The 15,698-nt window shown below is 63.9% G+C and overlaps 1 protein-coding gene across 1 annotated transcript in view; it reads right to left on the bottom strand.

The window, feature by feature from the left end:
- Positions 1 to 15,698, bottom strand: part of MYO15A (myosin XVA) — a gene marked incomplete at its 5' end in the record, with an annotated part of 57,042 nt that overhangs the window by 20,136 nt on the left and 21,208 nt on the right. The window contains 33 exons of the mRNA XM_081110094.1: positions 78 to 189; positions 717 to 858; positions 1,324 to 1,442; positions 1,520 to 1,635; positions 1,912 to 1,987; positions 2,418 to 2,477; positions 2,661 to 2,782; positions 3,774 to 3,846; positions 3,998 to 4,103; positions 4,355 to 4,487; positions 4,576 to 4,756; positions 4,890 to 4,967; positions 5,039 to 5,106; positions 5,301 to 5,415; positions 5,907 to 6,001; positions 6,099 to 6,259; positions 6,519 to 6,710; positions 6,909 to 6,981; positions 7,241 to 7,422; positions 8,689 to 8,924; positions 9,772 to 9,867; positions 10,344 to 10,474; positions 10,554 to 10,635; positions 10,730 to 10,783; positions 11,447 to 11,531; positions 12,005 to 12,180; positions 12,477 to 12,594; positions 12,989 to 13,113; positions 13,230 to 13,275; positions 13,359 to 13,507; positions 14,095 to 14,172; positions 14,858 to 14,983; positions 15,496 to 15,627. Of these exons, the coding sequence (XP_080966220.1) occupies positions 78 to 189; positions 717 to 858; positions 1,324 to 1,442; positions 1,520 to 1,635; positions 1,912 to 1,987; positions 2,418 to 2,477; positions 2,661 to 2,782; positions 3,774 to 3,846; positions 3,998 to 4,103; positions 4,355 to 4,487; positions 4,576 to 4,756; positions 4,890 to 4,967; positions 5,039 to 5,106; positions 5,301 to 5,415; positions 5,907 to 6,001; positions 6,099 to 6,259; positions 6,519 to 6,710; positions 6,909 to 6,981; positions 7,241 to 7,422; positions 8,689 to 8,924; positions 9,772 to 9,867; positions 10,344 to 10,474; positions 10,554 to 10,635; positions 10,730 to 10,783; positions 11,447 to 11,531; positions 12,005 to 12,180; positions 12,477 to 12,594; positions 12,989 to 13,113; positions 13,230 to 13,275; positions 13,359 to 13,507; positions 14,095 to 14,172; positions 14,858 to 14,983; positions 15,496 to 15,627 (3,838 nt within the window). The remainder of the gene's footprint in view (positions 1 to 77; positions 190 to 716; positions 859 to 1,323; positions 1,443 to 1,519; positions 1,636 to 1,911; positions 1,988 to 2,417; positions 2,478 to 2,660; positions 2,783 to 3,773; positions 3,847 to 3,997; positions 4,104 to 4,354; positions 4,488 to 4,575; positions 4,757 to 4,889; positions 4,968 to 5,038; positions 5,107 to 5,300; positions 5,416 to 5,906; positions 6,002 to 6,098; positions 6,260 to 6,518; positions 6,711 to 6,908; positions 6,982 to 7,240; positions 7,423 to 8,688; positions 8,925 to 9,771; positions 9,868 to 10,343; positions 10,475 to 10,553; positions 10,636 to 10,729; positions 10,784 to 11,446; positions 11,532 to 12,004; positions 12,181 to 12,476; positions 12,595 to 12,988; positions 13,114 to 13,229; positions 13,276 to 13,358; positions 13,508 to 14,094; positions 14,173 to 14,857; positions 14,984 to 15,495; positions 15,628 to 15,698) is intronic.

Raw genomic sequence — 15,698 nt, 5'->3', positions numbered from 1 at the left:
CCGGCGTACGTGTCAGCAACTGCCAGGGGGGCCCTGGCCCAGACCCCTGCTCGTCCCACCCCACCCTAGGCACTGACCCGGGCGGGGCGGCTCGGGGGGCTGCAGGTGGATGATGTCGCCCTTGTGGAAGGCCAGCAGCGCCGGGTCCTCAGGCAGGAAGTTCCTCACAGCAACCACGTAGTCAGAGTCCTGGGCAGCCAGGGGCGGGGTGAGGCCACAGGCCCTTTCCCGCCTCCCAGAGGCCAGGCCACTCCCCTGCCCCCACGCCCACAGGCGTTCCTCCCCAGTTCATCAGGGAACGTTTTCTAAGTGAAAGTGGGAGGGGCACCCCGGGTAGAAGATTGGAGGGCAGGAGGCCCGGGCCTGAGGCAGGCGGATGGTGCTGGAGCACAGGTACAGGCCGCACCCCTGCCACTTGTCCCCACTGCGGCCCCGGGCGTCGCTGGGCCGGGCCGGGCCGCCCTGTGGGCACGGCCACTGCAGGGAGCAGTGCTGGCGCAGCGGCCGAGGAGGGTGAGGAGCACAGCAGCTGTGGAGCTCAGAGGAGGCGCCTGGCTGAGGAGCAGCAGGGGCAAAAGGCCATCTGTGGACGGCCACAGAAGTCTGCGACTCGGCCACTGGCCGCCCACGGCCCTGCTCCCGGGCAGGGGGGCCGGTGCGGGGTGCCGAGCCTGTCCTGGGCCTCCGCTCCGCGCGGGCTGCGGGAGGACCCTGACCTTCTTCAGCTCCAGGATGAAGTCGTCCACCAGGGTCTTGACCTGCTGGGCGCGGGCTGAGAAGAGGATGACCTTCTCGCTGGCCAGGTTGAACTCCAGCATGTTCCGGGAGGGGATGGTCACGAACAGGATGTCCGCAAAGCTGGGGGACAGGAGCGTGAGGGCAGGGCCTGTGGCCAGGGGACGCCCTCTCCCCAGCCATCCTGCTCCTTGGCCCCGCCTGTCCCACTCCCGGACTCCACCAGCCCCGGCCCAGGAGCTTGCCCAGCCTCCCGCCCTGTCACTCGTGGCTGCAGAGGACTCAGCAGGTCTCTCCCTGGGGCCCTTCCCCTTCCAGGCGCACGGGCAGTGGCTGCGGACCACACCGTCCGACCACAGTGAGCTCCGTGGGGCAGGGCTGGGTGTGGTCTGGGGGGCAGGATGGCCAGTGGGTTCCTAGCTGTGAGCCTGAGCCAAGCACCTCCCTCCCTGAGCCCAGGTCCCTGTCTCTAAAAGGACTGGGTTCAAGGGCTGGGCACCATGTTGGTGCTCGGAGAGACAGTGAGGAAATGCTGATGCCAGCCTGTGCCCGTGTCCGGCGAGCCCCGTTTTCACCCGCTGCCAGCACCTGTACGTGCGCAGGACACGCAGCTGCCCTCCGGCCTCCCGGCTGCCCCTGGCCATCTGCAGGAGCTTGATGCCTGTGTGGGACACAGCTAGGATCTGCACGCCCGTGCCCACGCTGCCCTGGGTGGGGACAAGGGCACGTCAGCCTTGCCCTAAGCCCCAGCTGGGCGGGTGGGCAGGCTGGCAGCGGCTCGCACCGTGGCGGGGAAGAGGCGGGAGAAGTAGACCTCCCAGCTGTCGCGTGCGGTGTTGACCACGGCCCGCTTCACGCTCTCCGTCACCAGCGGCCTCTGCGTGTCCAGCTGGCTCTGGGCTGAGGGATGCAGGGGTGTCAGGAGCCTCCCCGCCCCGTGCCGGCCCCGCTGCAGGGAGGGAGCCCGACTCCGCAGACGGCAGGGGATCATCTGCTCTCAGTGCCGACGGGGAAGCCAGGATCCGAGGCAGACAGACGGCCCCGGCCCCCCAGCCGGTCAGGCAGAGCTGACCCAGACTTGTCGCCTGGCCATGGTAGAGCCTAGCAGCTGAGCAAGGAGGGGTGTCTGGGAGGTGAGTGGGGCGGGGCTCATCCCTTCCCCGCTCCCTGCGGTACCAAACAGAGCCTTCATCTTGAGCCTCTCGTCCTCGGAGATGCGCAGGCAGGCCTCGGAGAGTGTGTCATGCAGGATCTGCGGGAATGAGCTGAGCTGTGATGCGGGTGGCCCGAGGGACTCCCCCACCTGGGAGCCCAGGCTGGACTGTTCTAGGACGAGCAGGGGTTCCATGTGTGCAGCTGTGGGGTCCTCTGGGTAAATCAGATCCCACTCACAAAGACCCTCCCCTTTCTCCTTCCCTCCAGGTCCTGCCACCCCTCCCGGCCTTGGCGTCCTCATCTATACAATGGGTCCATCTAGCTCAGACAAACCACGAGCCTGGTCAGATGGGCTTGTGGGCTTGTGACCCTAACCATGGGAACAGGGGTGCAGTAGAACAGCTTCCCATCCACACCCTGGTCAAGGAGCCCAACTCTGAGCGCAGCAGCAGAATCTGCGGACAGCTAGCCACGCGCCCATTGCCCTGCCGAGTACACTGAGGCACGAAGGGAGGAGAGGCCCTCACCTGCCGGAACAGGAGGTCTAGCTGCAGGGGGTGGCTGCAGCTGTCCTTCGGGGAAAACACCTGTGGGGGCGGGGCTTCGTGAGGACCTCCGAAGGCCCCTCACTTTGCTTCACACCTGGATCCGCCCCCAGGTGCAGCCCCGCCCTCGAGCAGCGGCAGGTGCCTAGCTCAGCTCCACCCTGGCCTGGTTCTCCAATCTGGGTGTCCCCTCTGCCCCGAGTCAGCCCCTCCCCCGCCCGGCACCTCTTTGCGCAGGAAGATCTGCCAGGGGGTGTCCCGGTAGCCATAGAAACTGGGGTTGGGGAGGCGGTGCAGCTGTGTCTGCACTGGGTCCTCGGCCGGCTCCAGGGACCTCGAGGGCAGCGCTGGGGAGCACAGCAACCGCAGGCGTGAGGGGAGGCAGTAGGGTGGCAGCCCACACCCTTGGCCACAGACACACGTGATCACACGCATGCAGAGCGCTGCTACAGCCCAACCGGCCCTCGGCACATACTAGAAACAGGCGCCCAGTGTGTGCAGGCCTATGCCAGGGGCTGAGGGTGTCGCAAGCGACTGCCTTGACTTTACAGTCTCCTGGCAGATGTGGGTGAAACAGGCCATTTGAAACGACAAAACTCTTCGTGCTAGGAGCTATGAGGTGGGAATAAAACAGGGTGACTTAGGGAAGGTCTGTGAGGGTCCTCGGTCCGGGTGGGGTGGCAGGTCTCTCTGAGGAGGTGACATGGGAGACCGGCAAGAAGAAGGGGCAGGCAGGCAAAGACGTTGGGGGCAGAGCGCTCAGGCAGGAGCAGCGGGGCAAGGAGTGGGGCAGGAGTGACTGGTGTGCCCCAGCAACACCGAGGGACAGAGGGCCAAGGGAGGTGGGGCGGCAAGGCTGGGAGTGGGCACATCTCAGGCCAGGGAGGAGCCGCTGGAGCGGGTGCCAGAACTCGGTGTGAGCTGACTTCTCTCTCTTAAGGTCACTGTGGCTACGTGAGGCAAACGATGTAGAGGTGAGGGCTCCAACTGTGATGTCAGAGGCCTGGATTAGACCCCTGGTCTAACACCTTTCAGCTGGGTGATCGTGGCAAGTCATTTAAGCTCTCTGGGCCTGTCTCCCCAACTGTAACACCTGTAGGTACAGAGGGGCCTGTGTCCAGGGTGTAGTGCAGACTTAGTAAGGCCAGGGTGGGCCTGGCCTGGATCAGGGTCATTTAAGTGCTGATGTAATTGTACAGATGTGCACACAGTATGTCCACACGGGCTCAGGACATGGACACGCATGCCACGGACATGCACACACCTGTGTTCACACAGACTGACATACACGTGGACACGTGCCCTCTGTCCCTCCCTCCCTCCCTCCCGGCACCTCACCTGGTGTGGGTCGCATGGAAGGCCTTGGAGCGCTGGTCACTGGCTTCACCAGGGCCACGGCCTCCCTGGGCACCTGCCCCCACCCCAAAGAGAGTGCTCAGGGGGCGCAGGGCCAGGGAGGAAGGAGCAGCAGGGCCATGCCTTTTAGGGGCAGCTGGTTTCCGAGGCTCCCTGGAGGCCCCCGTTTTCCATTCTGCCTGGGCATGGCCAGGCTCTGCCCTCACCTGCGTGCCAGGTGCTGCCGCCTGGTGGCTCATCTGGCCCTTCAGGATCATCAGGGCCTCCTCGTGGGGGTCTGGCCGCTTCACAAACACCCTCCCGCAGTCCTTCCTGGGGTGGGGGGGTGGACACCAAGTTCCTCTCCCCATCACAAACCCCTAGCGGAAGGACCCTCTCCGCCACCCCCGTCATTGTCAATGAGAACCCACAGGTTCTCACAGCGCAGCCTAGAAAGCAGCCTGGGCCGCCCTCTGCAGGGAGGGGGTCCTGGGGAGCAACTGCATAAACAGACTCCTCCCGTTACACGGCTGGCTCCGGGCCCAGGGAGGAGGCAGCTGCCTGCAGGCTGGGGCAGAGCTGACCTGAAGGCCTTGGGCTGGCCCCCCTGGGGCGGCTGCTGGTACTGCCTGACGATGTTCTTGATCTGCTGCGTGGGCTGCGGGAAGTGCTCCGAGTTGAGTGTGGAGTACCGGACCAGCTCGGGGCAGGGCGAAGCTGTGGGCCAGGGGGCGGAGTGAGACCACACCTCCCAGTCCAGCCTGGGAGGCCTCCCCGACCAGCCCAGCAGGGACAGGACACTCACTGGTTTCTGGAGAAGACCGATCCTGAGCTAGAATGGGGGCGGCCACCGGCTTGGTGGGGGGCCTGGGGGCCTTGGCCGGAGGGGCGGGGGTCAGGGGCTTCGGAGTGGAGCGCAGGAGCACAGGCTTGGCCGGGGGTCCAGTGCCCGCGAGCTTTGGCCGTGCCTCGGGGGCTTGGGGCTTCTGCAGAGAGCAGGGTGTGAGGTGAGCTTCCTGGGACACACCAGCTTGCTCTCTGGGACCCCGTGTCTGCCCAGGACGGTGTGGGGTCCAGGCTCCACGAGGTGCGGCGATGCCCTGGGCAGGCCAGGCTCACCTCCGGGGGGAAGGGCCTTGGGGAAGGACTCAGGGGCTGCTGCTGGAGGGCCATGGCCTGCAGGGTCATCTCTCTGGCCTGAGGAGAGGTGGGGGTGTAACCAGGCAGGCCCGCTCCAGGCACCCCCCTCCCAGGCCCCTCGCACGCACCAGCAGCACGGCCTGCTTGTGGATGAAAGCTTGCTGCAGAGCCAATGTGGAGGCGTCCAGGCCTGGGACTTCAGGGAGCCGGGCAGAGGGCGCAGATCCCAAGGCGTAGGAGGTGAGGGAAACGGGAATTTCCTACCACCTGCCCCCTTGCCTCCCCTCCGCCCTGCCCATGGTCGCCTCCATGTTGGCACGGGAGGGAGCCCGGAGAACCAGCGGACCCAGCCTTGCCCAACCCTAGAACCAACCCTGGGCAGGCACTGACTTGGCTTTGGCTCTGGGGGTCTCTTGGGAGTGTCTTCAGTGCTGCTACTGCCACCGCCACCAGGCTGGCCTCCCCCTTTCATGCGATAGGCAATGGCTGTCGGCTTCTCCAGGTCCTGGGGGCAGCAGCTGGCTCGAGTGGCTGCCTCCGTGCTGGCCTCCCACGGTTCCAAGGCAACGGGCACCTGACACCAGCCTCCTCCTCTACCCCAGGGGCCTCCCACTGGCCAAGCGCCTGCTGTGTGCCCAGCCTCTGCCCTCACGCACGCACTCAGTCCTCCCACCACCTTGCAAGTTCCCAAGTGACCGCCCCTTTCACGGAGTAAAATGAGGCTCCCAGAGGGGCTATGCCCTGCTCAGGGCTACGTATCATGCCCTGAGGGGCTCCTGGGAGTTCTCAGCGTGAGCAGGTGCCTGAGGGGGCTGGATCCCACAGGACACGGGAGGTCTGAGCCTCTATCAAGGGGCGTCTCTAGCCAAGAGGACACCCTCCTCCTTTGCTGGGTCCCCATGACACCCCATGGCCCGGCTGTGATCCCCCTGGATGTGTATGACTTGGTATGTGCACGCCATGCCCGCTGCCTGCAAACACCCTAGCCATCCCTACCGCATCCCCGCAGGACAGCACGGGGTCGAAGAGGCTGTCCAGGTAGCAGTCCAGGCCCTTGTGGGACACAGCAGGCTCTCCAGGGCTGTCCAGGCCTGGCAGGGGGGACACATCACGTTCTCTCCTGCTGATGCCCCCACTCCCCCAGCCCCAGGGCCTTCCCCACCAGAGACACCGGCCCTGCTGGTCGACCTGGGTGGGTTGTTGTACCTCTCTGGGCCTCAGTCTCCCCATCTGTGCTGTCCTCATGGTGGCTGCAGTACCCATTGGCGTCAGCCACGTTGGGCATATGCCCCTGTGGTTGGGGCCTAGTGGGCGTGTCCTCATCTGAGTCCCAGCTGTTCCCAAACACCCTGTGGGGAAGAGGAACAGGGAGCATCTGATCCCAGAGGGACCCACGGCCTCCCAGACCACCCCCACCCCACCCCCTTCCACCCAATCTCCTCGGCACAGGACTCTGGAATGGAGTGACTGTCTCTTTAAGGGCGGACCCTTTGGTCAGCCCCACCTCCATGAGAACCTTGAAGCTTAAGTCCAGACCTCAGTCTCTCTCAGCAGCCAGAGGGGCAGTCCTGTGCTGAGGCACCCGTGGGGGCCCAGGTGGCCACCTACGCTCTTGGGCCTCCTCTGCCGGCCACGGGCCCTTCTGCACCCACAACGAAGTAGGACTTCTGCCGTGGGAAGTCCCTGAGCAGCTCCAGGTCTGACACCAGGTCCAGCACGTAGTCGTGGCCGGCCAGCTCTGCCCACTGGGCCCCGTGCTTCATGGCCACCGTCCAGCCCCGCCAGCCATCCGTGAGCCCCCTGGGGACAGCGTACGAAGGGACATGAAGGAGGGACGAAGCCAAGAGGTACCACTTGGGAAGACTCCGGGATAGGAGCGGACCCCAGCATGCCCGGGGGTGGGGGTAACCCCGGCGGGTTGGAGAATCTGGCCTCCTGCCCCTCCCTCCCCTCTTCCCAGGTGCACTGGTGAGCTGGGCAGGGCATGCAGGAGCCGACCTGTGCCTCAGGATGTCTCCGGCCAGCTCCTCCCCCGTGCTCCAGGAGTGTACCGGGCAGGAGAACTGGTCGCCTGGACAAGAGCAGGCGCAGCTCAGCCTGGGAGGTCAGCAGCTGGCCCCGCTCTGCGGCTTCCTGCCCGCTGCCTGTGCTCAGGCCTCTCACTCTTGCCCAGGGTCCTGGGTCTGCATTTTCTGCCCCAGCTCCTCTCCCACATGCGCACCAAGACCTCCTTCCAGGGCCATGCCCAGCAGGCACCCCTCCCCAGCTTCTCCTGGCCCAGGGCAGAGGCCTGAAGGAGGGAAGGCAGTGGGGCAGGGAGGGCAGCTCACCGTTGAAGCAGCCCACATCCAAAGCCATGCTGGCCTTCTCCTGTGCTGCTGTCCACTCGAGCTGGGTGGGAGGGAAGGTGCGGGCAGCCCCAGGGCCCTGCTGCTGGGCCCGGCCCATGGCCTGCATGAGGCGATGCTGACACACGGCCTGGAAGCCATTCCGCCCGTAATCAGACACAAACCTGTGAGAGAGAGCCAGGATGAGAGAAGCTGAGGCTAGCCCCGGTCGGGGAAGATTCCGCAGCCAGTTGAAGGGAGGCCCAGGCTGGCCCAGAGCTTTAAGGTGAGAATGAGAAGGCCAGGCTACCCCAGAGCTCCCAGGCTAGGCTGAAAAAGAAGGGTACCAGGCTAGCCCCAAAGTATTTCAAACCAGCAGTTATACGGCCGAAGAGGTCCCAGGACGGCCCACCTAAGCTTGTCAGAGCGACATGGGGTCTGCAGCACTCTGTGGGCAGGAAAGGGACTCCGAGGGGCGCTCCCCACTTTCACCCGAACCCCAGCTGCACCCGCCCTGGGCCTGCTGCCAGGCTATCACCCATCCTGAGACGGCTGTGAGGTTTCCACCTGGCCCAGGACCCCCAAGCCGACTCCTGCCGGCCGCAGGCATTCCGCATGCCTGGCTCCACTCCCAACCGCTGGGGTGCCTGGCCAGGAGCCGCGGGGGAGCGGGTCCACAGTGGCCACAAGAAAGAACCTAGAGCTGTGCCCACAGGAAGCCCTGGACAGGCAGTGGCCCTGTCCCACTGCCACACGGCTGAGCAGTGAGCTGCCCCCCTGCACGTGGCCTGTGCACCTCTGTACACTCTGAGCTCACAGCCACTCGGAAGGCGGTCCGGTTGCCACCCCTAATTTATGGGTGAGGGAAGAGGTTCAGAGAGGAGCCGTGACTTACCCTGGGTCCTACAGCAGGTGAGTGTCACAACTACTAGTAGACTTTGCACCCAGGGCCTGCCCGAGCGCCTTTCCCTGCCAATGGCCCTGACCCCCGGTGGGTGACACTGCCCTCCTCCTCCGGGGGCTGACGGGTCTGTCCTCACACAGCACTCCCCACGCTCCCCTGTCCTAAGCACTCCACGTGTCCTCACAGAGCCTGTGAGTCCTGCTCTCATCATCCTCATTTTACACGTTAGACACCGAGGCTCAGCAAGGTTACACAGCTCTGACATGGCCGAGCTGGGGCTTAACACGGACTGTCAGAGCCTAACTTCCAACCACCTCACTACATCCCGATGACGCGAGAGGTCCACGCCTCCATTCCAACTCCCCACACCCTGGTTTGCCACCCACCGTGCCCTGGAAGTCCTTTATCCAATCTCACTTGACTCCTACGCTGCACAGTAAGTCCAGCTTCCACGCACAGAGACCTCACTCCTGGCCTGACCTTTACCATCGCACCCCCGGCTGGTGCCAGCGTCCCTGCCCCTCCCAGCCCCACCCGATCCACTCACTTGAGCAGGTACTTGTTGAGGCGCGAGGAAGGTGCAAAGCCACTGAGGCAGGCAGCCAGCAAGAGCCAGCCCCGCTCGGCATTGTGGGTCCTGGAGTTGCGCCACACCTGGTTGGCCAGTTGTGCCAGGATCTCATCCCGGAGTTCGGGCACTGCCAGCCCTTTCTGCACAATGTAGTTCCCGAAGACGTGCTCCTGGGCACCGTGCAGGTGGGGGTCACCCATGAAACGCAGGACCTGGGCCACAGACAGACTCCTGGGCCTCGGAACGTTGCTCCTGCCGGGTTCCCACCCCCATGCATCCCTCACACGTCCTTCCCATGCCCCTGTCCATGTACAAGTCCCCCATTACAATATAATAGCTCTATCCCACACCAAATGACCAGGCAGTTCACTCCAGCCCTGGGAAAAAGTCAGGATCCAACATCCATGCTGGCTTTCTCTCCTGCTCATGAACCTTCTATAGCTCCCATCCCCGTCCAGCACCCCTGGCCTCCAAGCCCATTCAGACTCCAGGGGCCATATATCCAGCCACATCCCCCCCATGGGGGCGTACTCCTCGCTCCATCGCCTTGGGATAAATCTGAGCTCCAGACCCCTCTTGCCTTTGCTCTCCGGATGGATTCTCTGTTCTAACCACATGGATTTCCTCTCCTCTCTCTGCCTCCTCCACAGCCCGGGCTGGGAGAGCCCGACTCCTCCTGGGACTCTAGCTCAATGCCCCTCCTCCAGCAAGCTCTCAGCCCCGCCTGGCCTGCCAGCCGCCATGCTGCCCTGTGCACACTGGCGGGCACTAGCCAGGTGTGCCGTGCCTCCTCTCTCAGCCTAGGGAGCCCTTGAGGAGAGAACCCGGATCTGTCCGCGTTGTCCCTGGGAACATCCTCCTGCCGGGACGACGGCTGGGAGCAGCAAAGCCCAGTCCCCAGAGCTCCATGCAGAGGTGGCCAGACCCGACAGAAACCTCCTCCAAGGAAGAGGCGTGGCTCGGGGCTTTGGCTCGTGGATGGGTCAGGAGGATGAGAGCCCCCTGGCCGGCGCAAGCGCAGGAGCCACGGATTCCAAGGCGGCCCGGGCAGGCCCGTACCAGCTTGAAGATGCTCACGGCTTCCGCGTGGTGCTCTACTGGCAGCCCAGTGAGGGGCACCCTCAGGGGCACCGTCAGCATCCCGAAGGCAGGCTCCTGGGGGCACAGCAGACACATGGGCACAGAGCCAGCACTGACGGCACATCTGGGCCCACTGCTTTGCGCCAGGTGAGAGCACAAATCCCCTGCCCCCAGTGTGTAGATGGGGAGACTGAGGCTTGGAGGGGGCAGACACCAGCCCTCAGTGAGTTGGTGGTAGAGATAGTCTCAGCCCCACCTAGGCCCTTTCTGAGGGACAGAAAGTTAAAGCAGGGATGAGGAGCTGTGGCTCCACTGACTGTTACATTTCTGACATCTTTCCAGACTGGCTGGCAAACGGCTGCTTCCCGAGCCCCTGGGGCCTCCCCTCCAGGCCTCCGTGGGCCCCAGGCTGCTCCTGACCCAGCAGCTGTAGGGGGAGCTCGTACCCGACCCTCAGGGCCCGGACAGGAACCGCCCGAGCTGTGGACAGCATCAATTCTAACTGATCTGTGCCCATTGGCTGGGCTGCTTGGGCCCCTGCCAGCCCTTACCTTGAAGTGGCACCGGACAAACTTGGCCATGGGGTAGTTGTTGATGTCCAGGGGCAGTGTGACACGGGGCTCAGCCTGGAGCCGGGGAGTCCGGACGGGGGCCACCCGGGGCATCTGGGCTGGCCTAAGGCCTGTGGAGAGAAGGCACGAGGTGCCTGGCTCCCTTGCCCACCTGTGCCCACTCCCACCACACATGCAGCACCGGTGTACCTGCCACTGCTCGCAAGAGCCCAGCCAGCTCTGCTGGCACCTCCAGGTGTCCCACAGCTACCACCTCCCGCTTGCTCAGCTCCTGGAGGGACAGCGTGGTGAGGGGAGGGCCTGCCACACACCCCCCCTGCCGTCCTCCCCTCCTGTCCCTGCTGCCACCCAGACCCCGCACCCACCTCCTGCTCCCGTAGCCGCACCTCCTCCACCCGGAGCCTCCGCTCTGCCCTCAGCTGCAGGAGAGCAGGTGGTCAGGGCAGGGAATGGCGGGCAGGGGCCCTGGCAGGCCGAGCCAGCTCACACAGGGCGGCCAGCAGGGAAGCAAGGGGTCAGCTTGCCTGATTTCTGGAGGCGACTGCACCTCACAGATGGAGGGAGGCAGAGGGGTGGCCAGAGAAACAGGAAGGCAAGGAAGAGAGAGCAAGAAAGAGACAAGGCAAAGGGCAGAGGAGTTTATCCCGGGAAAGGCAGACGCCCGTCACCCACAGAGCCTTCAGGAACAGCCGTGCGGTTCTTGGGTGCTCGGCGTTACATTTGTCTGGTGTTGGTTTATGTGACAACAGGCCAAGATTGGCATCAAGGTACGAGCAAACCGTATTCAGTGCTGGTCCAGGTGCAAAATTCTAATCGGGCCCAATTACTGAAGACCCACAGTGAGCCCAGAACCAGGACGCCCTTCAGTGCAATATTCATTTCACCCTCTGCAGCCTCAGGGGAAGATGGGAGGTCAGGCTGGAGAGGGGCTGAGGTCACACAGCTAGTGAGTGGCAGAGCGGGGATTCAAACCCAAGACAGTCTCCTCCTGGGAGCTAAGTGCCCCCTCCCCATCTCTGCCACTCCCTGGACCCAGACAGGACAGGCCGGCTCCGGGAGAAGGGCCAGGGGAGGGCCTGCACCTTGAGGTGGCGCCGGTGGCTCACGTATGTGTTCACTAAGGACCGGAACTTCACCAGACTCTTCCTCATCTGCTGATACCGCTGCCTGCGGGGAGGGAGGAAAGGAGTGTCGCGGTGGTGGTGGTGGTGGGGGGGGTCATGGATAAACAAGGGGCAGAGATACCTGTGCCAGCCTGGCCTTGGTGCCACACTTCACTCTGGGGCCCTTTGGCACTAAGGAAAGGAGCTCAATGGGGGGTAAGGACGTGGCTAAGGTCCGAGACCGGATTCAACCACTTGGACCACATAGATCCCATTAGGTTGGAATCCCAGGGTCCCTGAGATGCAGGGTGGGGTCCTTCTTGGCTGGATGGATTCCCACCCACCAGTTACAAGGGCCAGAGGGTGGGACGGAAGGGCATCCAAAAGCAGAAACACAGAGAATCTGATCATCCTTCCAGCAGAGGCTCCCACTCTCAGCTTGCATACCTCCAGGAACAGGGAGCTGACCACCTAAGTTCAGGCACAGCCTCTCCCAAGCCTTGTCTAGGGCTCCCTAGTCCTGCCTAGTGGCTGCACCTGGCCAGGTAGCCTCGGGCTCGGCTTTGCAGCAGGATGATCTTGCAGCGTAAGGAGCGGAAACGGCGCTGGATGAAGAAGCCGCGGAGGCAGCGCTGTAGGGTGAGGGCTGCCAGGTTCCGGACGTGCTCCCGCATGCTCTCCAGGAGCTGGTGGAGGTGTTCCTTAAGGAAGAGCTGGGCAGAGGAGGCAGGTGCTGAGCCGGGAGGGCAGCGACTGGACTCAGGCCCTCCCTCTCCAGAAGTCCATGGAGACAGAACAGCCAGGGCTGTTGGGGGTTGGGTTTGGAGAGATGGAAGCACGCTGAGGGCGCATTAGGCAGCGGGAGCGGCCTGAGCAAGGTCCGTAGTGGGGTTGGCATTCCGTTCACCCAGCTCCACTGGACTGCCGTGGGGACAGTCCTGAGCCCACGGGTCGGTCCTGAAGCCCCTGAGCCTGAGCCCTCCAGGGACTGCGTGTGGGGGGGACTCACCTTGCTGACGCCAACGCGGTACATGTTTGGCATGACTGTGCACAGGCGGCTCAGCACGGACACACACATGTCCCCACTGGCTGGCAGGTTGTGCTCAAGGGACACCAGACAGCGGTACCTGCAGGGCCCAAATTCAGCTGGGGCTGGGGACCTGCTGCCCCAGCCGTCCGCCAGGCTGCCCTCACCACCCCACCGCCTCCAGGAGGCCCACCGCAGGGGCTCCACTCAGAGTCTCCCAGTCAGAGGGCACTCCCTCCCTAACTCTAGGTGCCAGGACCGTGGAAAGGGATTCAGCAGAACAAGACCCCTTACTGCCATCTGCTGGAAGCTTGTCATAATCACGATTAAAAACGTTTCTCTTTGGAATCAACACAGTGAAACTGTGAAAGTCTGCACAACGACCAATACATACGCCAGACAGCTGGCACGTGGCCTGTGCACAACCCGCGCAGCTGTGCACGGCAAGCCCTGCTCTGCCGGGGCCTGTGGAGCCACGGCGGCGCCTGGGCTACCTGTCGATGAACGCCTGGAAAGGCAGCCGCACCGGGAAGCCCTCCTTGCGGATCCGCACGGTCTCCAGCAGCCCGGAGTAGCGCAGCTGCGCCATGACCACATCTGCCTCAAAGAGGCCTGGCTCCTGTGGGGAGGACCCGCCATGTGCAAAGGGCACTGGCAACGCCAAGTCGCCGTGGTGGGCGGGCCGCGCGTGAGCGTGGGGAGAGGGCTGCTCCAGAGGACTCGGCCATCACGCACCTTCTTGTGATTGGGCTTCAGGCAGCGCACGAACAAGGGGTTACACCTGGTCAAGGGCAGGGGAGGCAGCGTGAGGCCCCAGGGAAGGAAGTGCTTATCCTGAGGGTCCCGCCCACCGGCCGCGCCCACCTCTCCATCTTTTCGATCAGATCCAGGAGCGACTGTTGGAACTTGGCTGCCACGGTGTGGGCCTTGTGGAGACGGGTGATGGAGCTGCTCTTGCCCAGGCGCTGAGGGGCAGCCTGGGGGGCATGGCTGGAGAAGAGGCGGGCCACCACCTGGGCAGGCATGGGCAGCAGCCCAGGGCAGTAGTCAAAGCACCAAGAGGGAGGGGTAGGAACCAAGAGACAGACAGGGAGAGAAACGAAGAGGGAGAGAGAAAGCGAGAGAACAAAAGGAGTCAAGTCTCCAGACCAAGAAGCACCAGAAAACTAACCCAAGGGACCGGCCCCGGGGTCAGCTGACTTCTTTTTTTGGGGGACACATGGGCACTAACTGGGCGCATGGTCGTGAACCCTAGGATGACCGCAGGAGGAGGGTGCCCATTTGACAGATGAGGAAATGGAGTCCCAGAGAATACGGAAGGGAGAACCACTCATCAAGCAGATGGAGGTGGGGATGGGCCCAGGCTGGGCGGGCTGACCGGATGAGGCAGGGGAGAGACCGGGGGGCCAGCCAGGGGCATACCGCTTTCCGGGGCAGGGCCAGGAACGGGAGAAAGTACAGAGCAAGGCAAGGCTGGGTGGGTGTGGGGTTAGGGCTGGGATGGAACTAGGGTACCTCCCCTTTTCTTGGGGACAATGGCCTGGCTGTGGGCTGGGAGCTCTGGGGCAGGGCCAGGACCGGGGAGGGGAGGCTTGCTCACCCGTGTCCGGCTCCGAACAAATAGGTCCAGCACGTCCTGACGCACCTGGTCATGGTTCTTGTCCAGGAACTTGTGCACCTGGGAAGGGGGATGGCCGGGCAGCCGGGGCTGGAGTCCTTCCCCCACGCAGCCTGGGGGTGTCAGCCGCCTACTACCATCTTCTTCCTTCCTCGCTGCAGCCCTCGGGTGACCCTGGCCCTGCACCTCCAGCCCACTGTCTCCCTGTCTGTCCTGGAAGGGACTGGACCCCTCCCCCGGCTATGGTCCCCACCCCTCCTGTCCCCACAACCCTCCCCACTCCCAGGACTGGCGCCCTTCGCATGACTAGCCCCGGTCTTGGCCCCATCCTCCGTGGAGGACGCTGTCCTGTGCGTGTCCTGCAGATGAGGGAAGTGCGGCCCAGATGGGGACAGAGGCTTGGAATCTTGGCCCAAGACAATGCCAGGGCAGGAATGTGCCCGAGATAAGAGCAATGAGAGTTACCCCGGTGACCTGTTACTGATAATAGCTACTCTTCATCAAACCCACCCGAGCCCTAGGCTTCTCACACCCATGAGATGGACACTGTTTTTATCCCCATTTTCCAGGTGAGGAAACTGAGGCTCCAAGAGGTACAGTGACTGGGCCAAGATTACACAGCCGAGGGTCCGCAGGGCCAGAACAGGGATCGGGTGGGAGTGTCTGGAGCCCAGGCTGCGCTTCTGTGCCTCCAACATCAGGGCCCTGTGGCGCTGGAGGCCATGAGGGCGGCCTGGGGTCTCACCTGGTAGGTGACTTTGCCTGCGTAGTGCTTGATGGTGAACTCGGGCAATGGCATCTTGGGTTTGGAGTAGAGCGGGTTGGCGCCATGGTGGTAATGGCACTTTTGCAGAAATGTGTGGTCTGTGGCCTGGGGGCAGGCAGGGTTCAGTGGGGGGGCAGGGGCCGGGCACCCTGTTCCCGGCCTAGTGGCAGGTTCTCCAGCCCTGACTGATCTGCAGTGATCGCTGGGGAGGAGGAACAAGTCACAGCTTCCCCCTGGCCGCCCACTGCCCTGGGCGGGAGGCCGGGGGGATCTCTGCAGACAGGTGCGTCTGGTTAGCGCCCAGCTGCCGCCCCTCCAGCCCAGCTGACTTTGCACCCTCTCGTCCCACTGCCAGCCCACCCTTGTGTTTTCCAGTCAGTATGTGAGGCCCAACCCCAAGGTCACCTCCTCCATGAAGCCTTCTAGGATTCCCATGGCTGGTGTAGCCCCTCGAGTGGACACCTGCAGCCCCCTATCCAGGTTGTGAGTGGCAGGTTGGCTGTCCTGAGCCCCATCCCAGGCCAGAGCAGAGAGGAATGTAGGGCTCAGGCCTGATGAGGGCATGCGGCTCAGAGGCGTGGGGCAGCCGGACCAGCCCACGCGCGCCCAGGGCTCACCTGGGGGAAGCAGCACTGGTCATCCAGGATGCGCAGGATGCCGTAGGGCTTCAGCGAGATGAGGCTGATGCAGGGCTGATTGTCCGCGAAGGCCACCTCCCGCCAGTCGATCTGTTCGCGGAGGTACTCCTCCTGCGGGCAGCGGGGCTCAGCTCCTACACCTGCCCAGGTCCCCGACTGTCTCCCCGGATGAATCCATCCAA

Source organism: Myotis nattereri, assembly GCF_964212035.1.
Source record: "Myotis nattereri genome assembly, chromosome: 16".
Taxonomy (NCBI): domain Eukaryota; kingdom Metazoa; phylum Chordata; class Mammalia; order Chiroptera; family Vespertilionidae; genus Myotis; species Myotis nattereri.
Note: the sequence above shows the minus strand (reverse complement) of the source record. Positions and strands in the feature narration are given on the sequence as shown.